The sequence below is a fragment of the Pongo abelii genome, chromosome 1 (assembly GCF_028885655.2).
Source record: "Pongo abelii isolate AG06213 chromosome 1, NHGRI_mPonAbe1-v2.0_pri, whole genome shotgun sequence".
Classification (NCBI taxonomy): domain Eukaryota; kingdom Metazoa; phylum Chordata; class Mammalia; order Primates; family Hominidae; genus Pongo; species Pongo abelii.
The window spans coordinates 194,050,753-194,068,758 of record NC_071985.2 but is presented as its reverse complement, the minus strand read 5'-3'; the positions used below and the strand labels follow the sequence as shown (position 1 = coordinate 194,068,758).

The 18,006-nt window shown below is 41.8% G+C and overlaps 1 protein-coding gene across 15 annotated transcripts in view; it reads left to right on the top strand.

Moving 5' to 3' along the window:
• Positions 1-18,006, top strand: part of MACF1 (microtubule actin crosslinking factor 1) — a 401,556-nt gene that overhangs the window by 358,851 nt on the left and 24,699 nt on the right. For all 15 annotated transcript variants that reach the window (XM_054528608.2, XM_063715153.1, XM_063715090.1 and 12 more), the window contains 14 exon segments: positions 171-344; positions 2,939-3,094; positions 3,199-3,405; positions 3,540-3,659; positions 4,100-4,269; positions 6,580-6,739; positions 7,703-7,897; positions 8,231-8,359; positions 9,260-9,403; positions 10,455-10,643; positions 13,952-14,072; positions 14,669-14,832; positions 16,214-16,376; positions 17,476-17,630. In XM_054528608.2, the coding sequence (XP_054384583.1) occupies positions 171-344; positions 2,939-3,094; positions 3,199-3,405; positions 3,540-3,659; positions 4,100-4,269; positions 6,580-6,739; positions 7,703-7,897; positions 8,231-8,359; positions 9,260-9,403; positions 10,455-10,643; positions 13,952-14,072; positions 14,669-14,832; positions 16,214-16,376; positions 17,476-17,630 (2,247 nt within the window).

Below are 18,006 nucleotides of genomic sequence, written 5' to 3'. Positions count from 1 at the left end.
TATGGTGGGTTTCATTCCCTAATGGCTCAGCACTTGATCTGAATCCAAAAGAATGGCTTTTAATCAAGTTGAGCCCTTCCTGGACTTTCCCAGACTCTGCTACAGAATCTATATGTAGGTGTCTTCCAGATAATTCATATAATTGATATCTTTCCTGCCTTTTCTTGTAGGAACTCTATTCCCAGCTGAAAGCCAAGGAAGAGACTTATAATCAACTACTTGACAAGGGCAGACTCATGCTTCTAAGCCGTGACGACTCTGGGTCTGGCTCCAAGACAGAACAGAGTGTAGCACTTTTGGAGCAGAAGTGGCATGTGGTCAGCAGTAAGATGGAAGAAAGAAAGGTACAGTGTATGATCCCCATGTTTGAGTAATTTGCTGAGTGATTGCATGTATAATAATTGCCATCTTATTTATATGAAGATTTTTTGAAGACCAGGGTATTGTAACAGAAGTTGCAGAACTGATTTCATCCGTGTTGAGTTTCATTGGTGGCATAAGTTTCTGTTGTTGTTTGCTTTTATAATTATTCATTCCTTACCTGTTAAGACATTATTGCCATTATTGCTTCGTGATGGGCTTTATGTCCTATATTAATCACCAATTTGTGTTCTACTTAAAAACAAGGTTTTGCTGGAGTTGGTGTCTTGGGGTTGAGAGATTGGGGACAGGGCATGTAGGGACTGACTAATAATTCTTCACAAGGAATTTGGTTCCTAATGTAAATGTAGTATGCAAGGAAATTTACTAGAAATCAGGAGAGAAGTAAATTATATGACCTCTTCCCACTCATCCTCAAAAATCAAATTCTCTTCTCTACAAAATAATGAAAGATGATTAGGGATCAAGGTGTTTGCCCAAAAAGATTATTTTTTATGAGTACAGAGTTTCACTGTATTTTTTGCTGGTCAGATCGAGTATGAAATATATATATACACACAAACCTGTTAACCACATTCACTCAATGAATAGTTATTGAGCAAGTGTGTGCCAAGTCCTGTGCCTGATTTATGGTGGAAACACTAAAGACGACCCTATCTTTGGGAAATTAATGAACAGAAGGGCATAAAACACATGAACATCTTGAGAGAAGCATTAGTTTCCTAAAAACCTTCTAGCATGGGGTTGGGTAATTGATTATATTAAGAATGGTTAAAGGACCTAAGTGTATGCTAATTCTTGGACAGAGCCAGACCTGGTGGCTCACACCTGTAATTCCAGCACTTGGGAGGCTGATGCAGGAGGATTGCATAACGCCAGGAGTTTGAGACCAGCCTGGGCAATATAGCAAGATCCCATCTCTACAAAAATACCTAAAAATTAGCCAGATGTAGTGGCACACGCCTGTAGTCCTAGCTACTTGGGAGGCTGAAGTAGGAGGCTCACTTGAGCCTGGGGGGTTGAGGCTGCAGTGAGCAGTGATGGTGCCCCTGCATTCTAGCCTGGGTGACATCAATAACCTGTCTCCAAAAAAAAAAAAAAAGAAAACAATCCTTGGACAGGCTGTCATCCATAGATCTGCAGAAGGCAAAGCTAAGATTAAATAAACTGAGACAGATTCCAGCTCATAACCAAGAAATTTTCAGAGAGTTTTCTTAATAGTTGAGCAAAATACTTTAAGACATAGTTGTCCATTATCAGAAATGGTCAGGCAAAAGCTGAGTGTCAAGGGTAGTTTATTATTTTGCAGGAACATTACCTTCAGAATCAGTAAAATCATTTATTAAATGTGTGTGGTGCTGTATTAAGAAAATATAAAGAATATGTAGATATAAAGATATAAATTAGATACAAAAGTATATCTTTTATATCTATAAAGTAGATATAAGAAATATAAAGAATATGTGGATAGAATGATGTGGAAAGAATTCCTATCATCTAGGAACTTGTAATACATTAATTTCTAAACATTTCTATATATATTTGAAGTGGATTTCATTTTTCCACCTGATTTGTTTAGATTGGGTTTGTACATTTTTATAACATTTATTGTAATGTTTGTTTTTTTTTTTGGTGGGGGGTGGTTATAAAAATAACCTGAAAGCGCAAAGAGGAAAATAGAAATTACAACCCAGTCAGGTAGAATTAACAACAGTTAACGTTTTTAGTATACATCTTGGAGTTTTTTCTGTGAATATTTTGGAAATACTCATTTTTGTCAGCCTGTCGTTTTTACTTTGTCTGCCTAGTAGGTGGGCCAGAGGCAGAATTCATTACCAAAAGGTTAGTGTAGGTCTCTGAGGATGGAGCTTATGAACTCTGTGGGATTGAAGTGTACTTGTGAGGAGTAGCCTTTTCCCTGAATGAGCTCTTGTTGTTGCCATTCTTAGGTAAATGAAAGTGTCTGAAAATCTACATCTAATGTTGTCAGATTTTTGCCTAGAATGTCTTGGCTTCTTTCGTTACCTCTTCTTCTTATAGCATAAGCATAATTTTCAGACTCATATTTTCATATGTCATATTTTCTGAAAACATGTATTTAAACAAAGAGTACTACATTGAACATCATCTTTATAGTAAATTGCTTTTCATTTAGCTGTTTTTATACCACAAAAAGTACATTAAAGGAAACTGAAACATTATCCAAAGCAGGTTGTAGATCCTGCAGCTGTCACCACTAAAGGGTCTGTTCACTTACGGTTATTGAATAGTCTTATTCCCGTTCAAGGAAGTGGAGAGTAGCAGAGAAAGGAACTTAGCTGCTTATTGTGCTGTATTTCCTTTTCCATGTACACAGTTCTTGCCCACTTGTTTCAGACACTAACATTAAAATGTCCCCTTCTTTACAAATAAAGCATGTTTGGAGGTTGATTAAATGAGGCTTCCTTTTTAGAGGTCATTTCATTTGGTGTACAATTCATGCCTTTGTCGCTGAAGCTATAATTCCTGAAATTGGCACTTTTTCTTTGTGTTTGTGTGTGTTTTACTTGAAATTCAGTCAAAGCTGGAAGAGGCCCTCAACTTGGCGACAGAATTCCAGAATTCCCTACAAGAATTTATCAACTGGCTCACTCTAGCAGAGCAGAGTTTAAACATCGCTTCTCCACCAAGCCTGATTCTAAATACTGTCCTTTCCCAGATAGAAGAGCACAAGGTAACTATGATATTATGATGCTGCATTCTTTTTGAAAGCACTAATTGAAAGAAATGCCCCTTTATCTTATCTTAAGCTTAAAAAGAGCACTATTGTTCCCTCAGGTTTTTGCTAATGAAGTAAATGCTCATCGAGACCAGATCATTGAGCTGGATCAAACTGGGAATCAATTAAAGTTCCTTAGCCAAAAGCAGGATGTTGTTCTGATCAAGAATTTGTTGGTGAGCGTGCAGTCTCGATGGGAGAAGGTTGTCCAGCGATCTATTGAAAGAGGGCGATCACTAGATGATGCCAGGAAGCGGGCAAAACAAGTAAGTTGGGGAAGAAAGATATTAATTCACTGAAGAATCTTGGGCTGCATGTATTGAGTCTCTGGGATGATTCTCAAACGTGCTGTATAGTGTGTATATTCCTTCCTGTTAACTTATTTCTTACGTAATTTTAGTTCCATGAAGCTTGGAAAAAACTGATTGACTGGCTAGAAGATGCAGAGAGTCACCTGGACTCAGAATTAGAGATATCCAATGACCCAGACAAAATTAAACTTCAGCTTTCTAAGCATAAGGTAAACCAGTAAATTGCTCTTAGATCCCGAGCCGTAGTATTCGCTAAAGCTTGTATCTTGACAAAAATAAAAATCAGAGCTAGTAAAAAGAAAACCAATTGGTTAATGTTTAAAAGTCAAAATGATGAAGCCAAGGTTCCATTTTATATCTAGATGGTCTAATCATGATATTTGCTCATTTAGATAACAGTTTAAGCAAAGTAGTTATGGGAGTAAGTAGTTAAAACTGTAGGCTTTCACAAATTGTCAGGCACTTCTGTATATGATATAAACAAAAATTATAAATTTCTTAAGGATAAGCTATGGTTAATTTTAGTTCAAAAAAAGTGGTGATATTCATACTTTATTTGGTTTCTAGCCTGAAAACTCAAATTCTTTTGTTCCAAATCAAGATGTCATCTGACTTTTAACACTTTTTTCTTTTCTTTCTGGAAACATAGGAGTTTCAGAAGACTCTTGGTGGCAAGCAGCCTGTGTATGATACCACAATTAGAACTGGCAGAGCACTGAAAGAAAAGACTTTGCTTCCCGAAGATACTCAGAAACTTGACAATTTCCTAGGAGAAGTCAGAGACAAATGGGATACTGTTTGTGGCAAGTCTGTGGAGCGGTGAGCATGAATGTCCCCTTCAGGGGTCTAACCGGGATCCCAAAAGCAAGAGGTTCTTACCAGATTCTATAAAATGGTGATAAAGCTAATGCATCAGTAAGAGGTTTGGTACCATCTTAACACCACCAGTTAGTTCAAAGACTGTTATAATTTAAATAAAATGTGTAAAAATTCTCATTTTAAACTTGAACCTTAATGTATTAGAGAGAGGCCTATAAAATCAAACCAACAATAATAGCTCAGTAACTCAAAAGTATTTGTAAATCATCAATTTGTAATACCAACAGCTGTCTTATTGACTGCTCTTGGACACACCAAAGCCTCTACATGCATTACCTCATTTAACCATAATGATACCTGACCTTTGCTGGGCAATTACTACTGAATATGTACCAAACAGTGGCTGATAATAATTTAATCCTCATAACCACTGAGGTGGGTACCACTTTTATTGCTATTTTACAGATGAGAAAATGACCATAAAGAGGTTCTTAACTCCCCTAAGGTTACTCAGCTACCATATTGGCAGAGCTGAGGTTTAAACCATGGCAGTTTGGTTCTAAAAGTTGTACTTTTATCTATTTGTACCCACTATGCCATGCTAAATATTACAATATTGCTACCCTAGTTGTACTTTTTTTTTTTTTTTTTTTTTTTTTTTTGAGATGGAGTCTCACTCTGTCACCCAGGCTGGAGTGCAGTGGCACGATCTCAGCTCACTGCAAGCTCTGCCTCCTGGGTTCACGCTATTCTCCTGCCTCAGCCTCCCGAGTAGCTGGGACTACAGGCACCTGCCACCACGCCCAGCTAGTTTTTTGTATGTTTAGTAGAGATGGGATTTCACTGTGTTAGCCAGGATGGTCTCGATTTCCTGACCTCATGATCCATCCGTCTCAGCCTCCCAAAGTGCTGGGATTACAGGCGTGAGCCACCGTGCCCGGCATTTTTTTTTTTTTTTTTTTGGTCATGTTGAGACAGGGTCTAGCTCTCTCTGGCCCAGGCTGGAGTGCAGAACTTACTGCAGCCTCCAACTCCTGGGTTCAAGTGATCCTCCCACCTCAGCCTCTCAAGTAGCTCAGACTATAGGCATGTGCCACCATACCTGGCTAATGTTTTTTGTTTTTGTTTTTGAGATGGAATCTCCCTCTGTCGCCCAGGCTGGAGTGCAGTGGCACTGTCTCGGGTCACTGCAACCTCCGTCTCCCCAGTTCAAGCAATTCTCCTTCCTCAGCCTCCCGAGTAGCTGGGACTACAGGTGCACGCCACCATGCCCAGCTAATTTTTTTAAATATTTTTAGTAGAGATGGCATTTCACCATATTGGCCAGGCTGGTCTGGAACTCCTGACCTCATGATCCACCCGCCTCGGCGTCCCAAAGTGCTGGGATTACAGGTGTCAGCCACCACGCCCAGCCATTGTATTTTATTTGAGTAGAGACAAGGTCTTGCTATTGTCCAGGCTGTTCTGTAACTCCTGACCTCAAGTGATCCTCCCACCTTGGCCTGCCAGAGTGCTGGGATTGCAAGTGTGAGCCAACACACTTGGCCTGTACTCCAATTTTTTTTTTTTTGATGAGGTGACTGAGGTTCAAGGAGATGAAGAAACAGCCTATGGGTCACACAACTGATACAGAGCTAGGAGTTGAACTGATTCCAGATCATTACCAAAACTATCATCTTTTACTTGGAGTGGTATATGAGGTGATTAACACAGACCTTGGGTTGTTAGGGTGTGCCTGTGTGTCACTGGGCTATAAGATGCCTAAAGGGTATCTCTGCCTGTCCCCTGTGCTACCCTTAATCCATTCTAGAGGCTGGTTTGATTTAAAATGTCTCACCATCTCTCAGTCACTTTTTACTCTATTTCTTTTTTTTTTTTTTTTTTTTTTGAGATGGAGTCTCGCTCTGTCGCCCAGGCTGGAGTGCAGTGGCGCAATCTCGGCTCACTGCAAGCTCTGCCTCCCGGGTTCACGCCATTCTCCTGCCTCAGCCTCCCGAGTAGCTGGAACTACAGGCGCCCACCACCATGCCTGGCTAATTTTTTGTATTTTTAGTAGAGACAGGGTTTCACCTTGTTAGCCAGGATGGTCTCGATCTCCTGACCTCATGATCTGCCCACCTCGGCCTCCCAAAGTGCTGGGATTACAGGCGTGAGCCACTGTGCCTGGCCTTTACTCTCTTTCTAACTGTTCTAACGTAGAAGTCACTCTCTATATAGGGTTCAAGCAATATTCCCTTTCAGCGAGGCAGAATTGTGGGCCATTTGTAAAAGGAATCCCTAAAAATGGTAGTGTTTGTGTGCATTTCTCAGGCAGCACAAGTTGGAGGAAGCCCTGCTCTTTTCGGGTCAGTTCATGGATGCTTTGCAGGCCTTGGTTGACTGGTTATACAAGGTGGAGCCACAGCTGGCCGAGGACCAGCCCGTGCACGGGGACCTTGACCTCGTCATGAACCTCATGGATGCACATAAGGTAGGGGTGAGGTCTGGGCTACATTGGAGTGCAGTGGGTCTTCTACATATGACTGCCTAGGGTCTTCTACATATGACTGCCTAGGGTCTTCTACATATGACTGCCTCTGCCCTTCTTTCTAGGGGAGAAAGAGAGCCTGACAGTTGCTTTGTGTGTTTAAACAAACTGTTGCTGAGATTCTGCATTAGTCACAAAGAATTTACCAGAATTGGTTTGATTCAGATTTGGCAATGTGTAAACTTCACTTCAAGGTTGCCCCTCTTCCTGTTTGTTTCTCTCAGTTGAGTCACAAAATGGATTTAAATTCCAACGGAAACCCGTAAGATACCCATTTCCACTGACTCCTAAAATGGAAATGAGTGATTTTTTTTTAAACCACTTCTGAACCTAACAATCCTAACACCATGCACGCCAGTATTTAACATAATCTCTGTCTGTCATGTTGAATTATGTAATATCCTCCTGTTTCAGCACAAGCATTTAACTTTACCTTGAAATTACAACAGATTCTTCTTATGTGCACAGCAGATATGTTTTTATTTCCCATAATTCTGGAAACGTTAGTATAATGGTTACCATTTTACAGATGAAGAAACTGGGCCTTAAGCAACTTTTCAAAATTATGTATCTCCTAAATGCCTGAGCTAGCATTTAGAGCCACATTTTCTGGTTGTTTTTTTCTTTTTTTTTTTTCCCCATGAGATTGGGTCTCGCCATGATGCCCAGACTGGTCTTGAACTCCTAGGCTCAAGCAATCCTCTCATCTTGGCTTCCCAAAATGCTGGGATTACAGGCATGAGCCACTGCGCCCGGTCTGGTTGCTTTTTCTTATGCATTGCTCTGCCTCCCTCTATGCGTAAAAGACACATGATTAGAACCTACCAAGAAAATTATTATTTCCCAGTGGTTTCTTGGACTCAAAACATTCCTCGAACAAACAAATTCTCCTATTTTCTTTTCTAGGTTTTCCAGAAGGAACTGGGAAAGCGAACAGGAACCGTTCAGGTCCTGAAGCGGTCAGGCCGAGAGCTGATTGAGAATAGTCGAGATGACACCACTTGGGTAAAAGGGCAGCTCCAGGAACTGAGCACTCGCTGGGACACTGTCTGTAAACTCTCTGTTTCCAAACAAAGCCGGCTTGAGCAGGCCTTAAAACAGGTAAGGGATATTTGCTGTCCCAACCCAAGGGATAGATCTGAGTGAGTTTATTTGGTTTTTCTTTTACTAGAATCTGTTCCAGTCAGTCTTGAAATAAGTATAACAGAGTTGAAAATTGATATTCTGAATGTTCTATAGAACTTTAACATTCATTTTGAGAAATAATGAATTTAGTTGATTTTCAAAGATCTACAAATGAAAGATAACCTTTGTGGAGTTTTGATGAGGCCATGAAATGTCTGAATGAACACTGGACCTTTTCCCTAGCATGTCCCAGTATCTAGGTCCTTGGCTGCAGAGAGAGGTTGAATCTTTTGTGCTTGGTTATTTCAGGCAGAAGTGTTTCGAGACACAGTCCACATGCTGTTGGAGTGGCTTTCTGAAGCAGAGCAAACGCTTCGCTTTCGGGGAGCACTTCCTGATGACACAGAGGCCCTGCAGTCTCTCATTGACACCCATAAGGTAATCCAGCCTTGGGGTTTGGTGACCTCATGCTACCTACCACCTTGAGGGCTGCCTACCACTAAATGAAAGTAACTTTTTCTTGGAAATATCAGAACTCACATGAAAAGGAACAAAACCAGAGTGGCCCTAGCTCATTGGTTTAGCAGGAATGAAAGGGAAGTGACTGGTGGGTTTTTTGACACCTTGAACAGTAACATTCATTCTTATAAAAGTAATATATGTTGGTTGTAACAAGTTTTTTAAACATGGTATTAAGAAAAATGTGGACTATTTCATCTTCTTTACTCCTCACCTGCATACGCCTTTGTTTGCCTTTCCTTATGTTACCAGCTTTAGGCCCTGATCTGATCCCCCAGAACCACTTACTAAGCTGTAGAGTATGGTGCAGTGTCTGGGGTCTCAGTCTGTCCTAATGAGGTGGGAAATGTTTCCCTTTTTAAATTTTTATTTTATCCACTCAGAGATTTTAATCATGGATTTGTTATTATATTCTGTTATGGGTATTTTTTAAATATTATGGTTTTTACAACTATAATTATATTTTTCCAATACAAATATGTTTACCAACATGAAATGAAATAGGATATAAATGAGAATAAATGAAAAATGGGATTAAAAAAGAGAGAAACTAACTCGAATAGGAAAAAGGGGGCATACCTCTGTGTGTCCTATTCTTTGTTGCCATCTCCACCAGAGAAAGTCATTCTTGTATAAACCCCTCACCTTCCCACATCTTTTAGAATTAAAATGCCATAAATAACTATACAGGCTTTTAGAGGTCTGCGTTAACACATGGAGGAAAAAGAAAACATTGAAATTTATCCCCCCTCTGTGTAAACTAATAGTGCTGCTAATGTAGACTTTTTACGTTTTTGTTTTCAAATCTTTTTTGTTTAGGAATTCATGAAGAAAGTAGAAGAAAAGCGAGTGGACGTTAACTCAGCAGTAGCCATGGGAGAAGTCATCCTGGCTGTCTGCCACCCCGATTGCATCACAACCATCAAACACTGGATCACCATCATCCGAGCTCGCTTCGAGGAGGTGAGTCCCTGGTTCAGAGGAGGACCGCACACACCCAGTGAACTATATAGTATTTTTCCCCCAGGTAAGGAATCTTTCACTCACTGTGAATAACTCAGCAAAAATTAAGTTAACATTTTAGTAAAGACTGTTTTCTTGGTAATGTGTGGCAACCTGGAGGAGTAGTGTTGGCATAGTGCTATGTTAATGTGATTTACAGTGGACATGTTGTGTGTAGTGTCCGCTCCTTCCTGGGAATTCCTGTGTTAACAGGATATACAGCTGACCCTTGAACAATGTGTGTTTCAACTGCACAGGTCCACTTATATGCAGTTATTGTTCAGTAAATACAGTCAGCCCTCCATGTTGGTGGGGTTCACATTCACAGCCAAACATGGATAGAAAATACAATATTCACAGGAAGTGAAGCCCATGTGTGCAGAGGGCAGACTTTTGCAGGTTCCACAAAACCAATTACAGGCCTTGAGTATGCATGGATTTTAGTATCTGCAGGTGGTACTGGGACCAGTTCCCCGTGGATACCAAGGAACAACTATACTAGATTTTCTTTCAGGAGGGCTGATATTTTATTCCAGCTCTTATCCCAGTTGTCACTGGGGTCATAGTGAAGCCTCTTGACTGTTTGGGTGGTCTCTACTCTAAAAAGTCATTGTGTTGGCCAGGAGCAGTGGATCACGCCTATAATCCTAGAACTTTGGGAGGCTTGAGGCGGGCAGATTACCTGAGCTCAGGAGTTCAAGACAAGCCTGGGCAGCATGGTGAAACCTGTCTCTACTAAAATACAAAAAATTAGCTGGGCATGGTGGCACAAGTCTGTAATCCCAGTTACTTGGGAGGCTGAAGCAGGAGAGTCACTGGTACCTGGGAGGCAGAGGTTGCAGTGAGCCGAATTTGTGCCACTGCACTCCAGTCTGGGTGACAGAGCAAGAGTCTGTCTCCAAAAAAATAAAGAAAAATAAAAAGCCATTGTGAAAATCAGATGAAAAAGGACTTTGGAAACAAAGGGGTATGCTTGACTGAAAGAGGCCACAGTTTCCTTCTTTTTCCACAGGTCCTGACATGGGCTAAGCAGCACCAGCAGCGTCTTGAAACGGCCTTGTCAGAACTGGTGGCTAATGCTGAGCTCCTAGAAGAACTTCTGGCATGGATCCAGTGGGCTGAGACCACCCTCATTCAGCGGGATCAGGAGCCAATCCCGCAGAACATTGACCGAGTTAAAGCCCTTATCGCTGAGCATCAGGTGTCTTAACCTCACTGTGTGATCACTGGTGTTTTCCGTGTTGGGCATAGAGACCATCTCTGTTGCCCTGTGTATATGTTTTTAAAGGGCTGCTTAACATATTACCACAGACTTAGCACCGTAAAACAACACATACTTACCTCATAGTTTCTGCGCTTCATATACCTGGGCATGAGTTGACTAAGTCCTCTTCCTGGAGTCTCCCCAGGTAGAAATCAAGGTGTCAGCCAGTACTGCAGTCTCATCTGGAGTTCAGGGTCCTCTTTTAGGCTCACTCAGGATGTTGGCAGAATCCAGATCCTGGTGGATGTAAGACTGAGGTCTCTACTTTCTTGCTGGCTCTCAGCTAGGAGTTGCTCTTGCCTTCTAGAGGCCCCCTCAGGTCTTAGCCACACAGCCAGCCGGGGAAACTGTCCAAGGTGCTCTATGGGGTCTTGAAATATAATGAAGAATGAAATGTAATTAAGGGAGTGAATATTCCATCATTTGCCCACACTCAAGGGAGGGGGATTACATAGAGTGTGCATACAGGAGTGGGAATCTTGGGGGCCTTTTTAGAAGTCTGCCTGCCACAGCCTGTTTTTATTGACCATCATTTGAGCCAAGGTCCCACTGGTCCCCATTGTACCTGGTTCAGAAAGCTCTCTCGCATGAACCCAGTGGTCAGTGAAGGTGCACATCAGACTAAACTGAATGGAGGAAAGCTCAGGTGGGCCATCTTCATAATATATCCTTAACAGGCAAATACTATTTTTAACCATAATCATTTATACTGAATTCAAGCATGAATCTTGATTAGTTATACTGTAGACTATATGGTCTTTTTAGTTTATATAAACAATTATCCCAGCAAGTGAGAACTCACTATACAGATAGTCCCTGACTTACAGTCTTTCAACTTTATCATGGTTCAAAGATTATACGTATTCAGTAGAAACTATACAATTAGAGGCCAGGAGCGGTGGCTCACCCCTGTAATCCCAGCACTTTGGGAGGCCAAGCGGGGCAGATCACTTGAGGTCAGGAGTTTGAGACCAGCCTAGCCAACATGGTGAAACCCTGTCTCTACTAAAAATATAAAAATTAGTCGGGTGTGGTTGTGGTTGCCTGTAATCCCAGCTACTCAAGCGGCTGAGGCAAGAGAATCACTTGAACCAGGGAGGCAGAGGTTGCAGTGAGCTGAGATTGCACCATTGCACTCCAGCCTGGGCGACAGAGCAAGACTCCATTTCAAAAAAAAAAAAAAAAATGCACTTTGAGTGCACTTTGAGTGCCCATCCAACCATTCTTTCACTTTGATTACATGAGATAGTCAACACTTTATTATAAAATAGGCTTTGTGTTAGATGATTTTGCCTAACTGTAGGCTAACTGTTTGAGCATGTTTAAGGTAGGCCAGGCTAAGCTACGATGTTCCATAGTTTAGGTGTGTTATATTTTCAGCTTAACGATGGGTTTGCCAGGATGTAACTTCGTCGTAAGTCGAGGAGCACCTGTCCTTCCTGTGGGATGTATCTCCTCTCTGAGAGATTATCTTCTTCCTATTCACTTCTTCTCCTTTCTGTTTTCCCCTCTCTCCTCTATGTTTTCAGTCTCTCCCTGTTTATTCTTTTCTCTAAAGCTTCCAGATATGTCCTTCCAACCCAGTGTTCCCTTCAAGTTACCACTGTGTTGCCTCCCTCCTTTTTCAGCTACGCTTCTTGTTCCCTGTCTCATGTCCTTTTTTCCCATCACTCCCCAAGTCCCTGTGGTCTGGCTGACACTGTTCTGGTCACATTCTACTGGCTAAATCCAACAGAGGTTTTTCAGTCTTTATTTTGTTTGACATGTGACCTAGCTGGCTCTTCATCCCTTCCCAAAACTTCCCTTTTGACTTCTGTGTCCTTTAATCTTTGTGTTTTCCTCTGATCTCTCTGACTGTTCCTTTTTAGCCTTTTTAGCTGGTTCCTCTTCCGTGCCTATTCATCAGTGTTGTTCCCTGACGTCTCATTCTTGATGCTCTCCTCACACTGCTAAGATTTATCTGGTCTAACAGCTTTAGCTATTACCTATAAAGCTTCTGCATCTTTTTCATCTCCAACACCATCATCTCCTAAAGTCCAGACATACAGTAAACTAGAAGCAGTTCTAAAATTCCACTTTATCTTTGCCCCCTTGCCTGATGTCACTTGTCCATTCCAGATCTGCCCCCCCTTTCCTCATTCAGAGGCCTGTGATGTCTGGAGTTCCTCCTTTTCCTCACATCTAGCCACTCACCAGGGCTTGTCAGTCCCACTTTCAAAATACCTCTTGGCTCCATCTTTCCTGCCCTGGCTCCGACCCTCACCATGTTTTGCCTCAGTTGCTGCAGTGGTTTCTTAACCTGTCTTCTCACTGCTAGCCACTCCCCATCCCACACTTCCCCCCCCCACCCCCACATCACTCCATCTTTTACACTGAAGCCAGAGTGATAGCTGTAAAGCATAGGTCTGATTATGTCTCTTACCTGGATTGAAATCCTTCAGCTGCCCCCCATTGCTCTCAGAATAAATGGCCAACCCTTAGCCTGACACAGAAGCCTTTTGTGATCTGTCTCCTGCCTGCCTCTCCAACCCTGCCTCTTCCCATTCCTCTGATTGCATCCTCTGCCCAGCCAGTGAGTGGAGGGGTCCTGGTCACAGCATTGTCAGGCATCCCTGTCTCCGTTTGGGTTGCACCCTCTTCCAGGACTGCCTTCCCACCATTTGTTGACTATTTCTTCATTGCTCAGTGTGTCAGTCTGTTTGCATTGCTATAAAGGAATTCCTGAGACTGGGTAATTTATAAAGAAAATAGGTTTATTTTGGCTTACGGTTCTGCAGGCTGTACAGGAAGCATGGTGCCAGTATCTGCTTCTGGTGAGGGCTTCAGGAAGCTTAGAATCGTGGTGGAAGGCAAAGGGGAGCCAGCGTGTTACATGGCAAGAGAGGGAGAGAGAGAAAGAGGAGGAGACAGCAGGCTCCTTTTAAACAGCCAGCTCTCATGTGAACTAACAGCAAGAACTCACTCATTACCATGGGGAGGGCACCAAGGCCATTCATGAGGAATTTGCCCCCATAACTCAATCACATCCCGTTAGACCCCACCTCCAGCATTGGAAATCACATTTCAACATGAGATTTGGAGGGGACAGATATCCAAACTACATCCCTCAGTAACTCAGGCACCAGCCTCCACGCAGCCTTTCCTGCCACCACAGGCCGTAAAGTATCCATCCTAGCTCTACCTTTGCCCCCATAAGAGTAAAAATACAATTTTTAACTCTTTTTCCTATTTTTTATGTTTAACAGACGTTTATGGAGGAGATGACTCGCAAACAGCCTGACGTGGACCGGGTCACCAAGACATACAAAAGGAAAAACATAGAGCCTACTCACGCGCCTTTCATAGAGAAATCTCGCAGCGGAGGCAGTATGTTTCCAGCCCCCTGTGTTAGGATGCTCCATTCCTGCTAACTGAGGATGAGCACTTTCCAAATGCCTGTCAAAAAAAAATTATATTCCATTTTCAAAAACCGTGTTGGTTTTGAACCAAAATCTCTCATTTTTGAAACTCACTTTTCTTACATTGACAGACAGTAGCTGTACTCCATATTCTTTGGTATGATTGGTGTGAAATTATGAGGTGGTTAAGCTTATTTTTTAACAGTGGCCTTTCCATTGTTTTGGTTATCAGCCCTAGCTGTTTACATTTGGCTTGCACTAATTTAATCAACAAAACAGCTCCTACAGAATATGTTGCTTTTTTAGTTGAGTTAACATGTCATCAGCTCACTAAGGTAGGACAGAATTGCTTGGAGATATGTAGGCAGCAGGTAAGTATGTGCTGGGAGGATCAATACTTTTGGAATTAGTACACCTTCGTATCTAAATATTGCCAAATCCCGTATTTCTTTTCTCAGTTATTGACTGGATATTATTCTGAAGATCTTCTAGGTTTATACATACAGCTATTTCTCTTTGTGTACTAACCAGCTGTTCTAATCTTGTGATTATTTTTCCTTTTAGGGAAATCCCTAAATCAGCCAACCCCTCCTCCCATGCCAATCCTTTCACAATCTGAAGCAAAAAACCCACGGATCAACCAGCTTTCTGCCCGCTGGCAGCAGGTGTGGCTGTTAGCACTGGAGCGGCAAAGGAAACTGAATGATGCCTTGGATCGGCTGGAGGAGGTAATGCCCTGCTGAGTGGCCTTCCCTGAAACAAAGTGATTTTTTCAATCAAAACACAGCCCTTCTGAGGCTCTCTTAATGTGAACCTTGTGTCTTAACTTACTTTCTCACAAATAGAAACAGACCTATACCAAGCCAGTACTCATTCTTTGAGGCCCCTGAATGAGAAAAGACAAATTTTAAGAAAACCATTCATGACAGAGTAGGCTAAAGCTTCTTGGTGTGGAAAGCAAGAAAATAGCCAGTCCATAATGAGGGCCAGGACCTGATCTGCCTCAGCATCTTGCTGTGGTTGGGAATCAGGAACAGAACTTTGGAAATTTATCTCCAGATATGTAGCATAGCACAAAAATGACCCTTGTTGAGCCTTCCATGTAAAAACAGATGCTACAGAATTATGAAATAGGAGTAATTTTTAATGATTTTGTTATTAGTCTTCACTTGATCATGAGAAGCAACTCTATTTTGAAGTGTCATTACCCAGTATAAAAAATATAGTACTATGCTTCCTAGTTTCTAAAACAAGCCTCTAATATCTTTTGTATTTTTTTATTTGTGCATATCAAAGCAGCTATGCCTGGAAGTGAGTGTTCTGTGTTTTGTTTATTTTTTCCTTAGGTCAGTTGACTTTTAAGCTTACTGGGTTCTTGGTGCTTTTTTCCCCCATTCCTTCTAACTTTGGAGTTTGAAAGACCAAAGGGAAACTGCTGCACTCTTTAAGTCATTTTGAGTGTATATCATTAACATAGACTTAAGTAGCTGAAAATTGTCTTGCCACTGCATAGGCCTGCTGTTTTCCATCAAGGCTAAATATTTAACATGGAGGTCAGATGGGCAATTTGCTCTCTGGTGCCATTCCAAAGAAACATGCTTGGATACAACATTGGGTTCCCAATGCTTCCATCCAGAACTCAGATTTTCTCATTGAAATCTCAGAAGATAGTGGTAAACACGACCCTCCTGATGTGAGCCCTATGTGTGATTATAATGCCTTTCAAAACAACATAATCGAGGAGTGCTAAGGACCTCCCTTCTGGGTTAGAATCCATTTCCTTGCATCTAAGAGAGTGATCCTTTGAAAAGCCCAAAAGGAAAGCAAGGCTGGCTTCACCCATTCTCATTCTGTGTGCTCCATATTTTCCATGGTGGTTCAGTTATTGTTTCTCTTGCTATTCCATTATACCGCAGCTCGTGTAAATAGTCATGGCTTTAAGTGAAGGAGCCAGATTGTGCCTTCACAAAAGAAGCAAACACATAGATTTCATTGTTGATGGCCCCTGGAAGCATGGCTTTACTGAATGTCTGAAAGTTTGGGTATGCTCTGGGCAGCTTTTGAGGGCCCAAAAAATAAATCTTATTGACACTTCTGATTTCTGTGTAGTTGAAGGAATTTGCCAACTTTGACTTTGATGTCTGGAGGAAAAAGTATATGCGTTGGATGAATCACAAGAAGTCTCGAGTGATGGATTTCTTCCGGCGCATTGATAAGGACCAGGATGGGAAGATAACACGTCAGGAGTTTATCGATGGCATTTTAGCATCCAGTGAGTCTAGTCATCATTCCAAACATGGGTCACACCTGGATTCCTTGCACTTTGTAGAAGCTGTGGTATTCTACTAAACAGTCTTTCTGAAGCTGGCCAGGAGCTATGGCTTACACCTGTAATTCCAGCACTTTGGGAGGCAGGTGGCAAAGGCATGGTGGCACACTTGTGGTCCAAGCTACTTGGGAGGCTGAGGTGAATCACCTGAGCCTGGGGAGGTCAAGGCCTGCAGTAAGCTGTAATCGTGCCAGTGAACTCTAGCCTGGGCAACAGAGTGAGACTCTGTCTCAAAAAAAAAAAAAAAAAAAGACAGTGGTGAACCAGAGGTTTTCGGCTGGGAAACAATATGATTTGGTCTATGTTTTAGTAAATCACTGTGACTACTATAAATATTCACACTTCCCTTTGTATAGCAATTTGTTTAGAATCTAAGACAATAATCTAAACATAGGAAAACTTCATGCTATTCCAAACTGTCACTATTCTGAAATAATCTAAATATCCAATAATTGTGGGGTGGATAAGTATATTCTTGAGTTGAGTGGTAAGTCTGTGGGTGGTTGTAATATTATGTTTATGCCTTTTGGTATATCTGAAATGGGGAATATTACCTTTTTTCGTTGCATTTGGGGTAGGGGAGCCTATAAGTGGATATGTATTACTTTTCAGGAAAAATCAAAACATAAATTTTTTTGCTCTGAAGAAGTATTTCTGGCCAGGCGTGGTGGCTCACACCTGTAATCCCAGCACTTTGGGAGGCCAAGATGGGTGGATCACTTGAGGCCAGGAGTTCAAGACCAGCCTGGCCAACATGGCAAAACCTCGTCTCTACTAAAAATACAAAAAAAATTAGCCGGGCCTGGTGGCAGGCGCTTGTATTCCCAGCTACTCTGGAAGCTGAGGCAGGAGAATCACTTGAACCAGGGAGACGGAAGTTGCAGTGAGCCGAGATTGCACCACTGCACTCCAGCCTGGGCGACAGAGCGAGACCTTGTCTCAAAAAAAAAAAAAAAAAAAAAAAAAAAATTTCTATAACCGCCAGCCAAACAAGTACCCCTCTTAATGTTTCATGTTTCAAAATATGATTCCTTCTCTCCAGAGTTCCCTACCACCAAGTTAGAGATGACTGCTGTGGCTGACATTTTCGACCGAGATGGGGATGGTTACATTGATTATTATGAATTTGTGGCTGCTCTTCATCCCAACAAGGATGCGTATCGACCAACAACCGATGCAGATAAAATCGAAGATGAGGTAAGGGAAATAATTATATTTTGAGTACACTTCTGGCTGTAGGTTTGTAATATCCTGAATTTGGTTGGGTTCAGTGATCATATTAGCCTTTGACTTGTCTGTTGGTAGATAATTATTTGGAGTTCTATTTTGAGATCTCTTTTTGGATAGCATTTCAAAGAGTCCCAGAGGATCTCTGACATCTGCGCTGTAGCTCAGGCTAGATGGATTACTCAAGTGAGTCATGTCTGTGTGGTGCTCTGAAGTTTACAGAGAACCTTTGCAGGGCACCATACTCATCCTGGTTCACTTGTCCTGTGTTTGGGATAGACTCATCTCACTCTTGAGCATGCTGCCTGGAATCTAGAGAAATGGTCTACCAGTGTAGCATTTAACG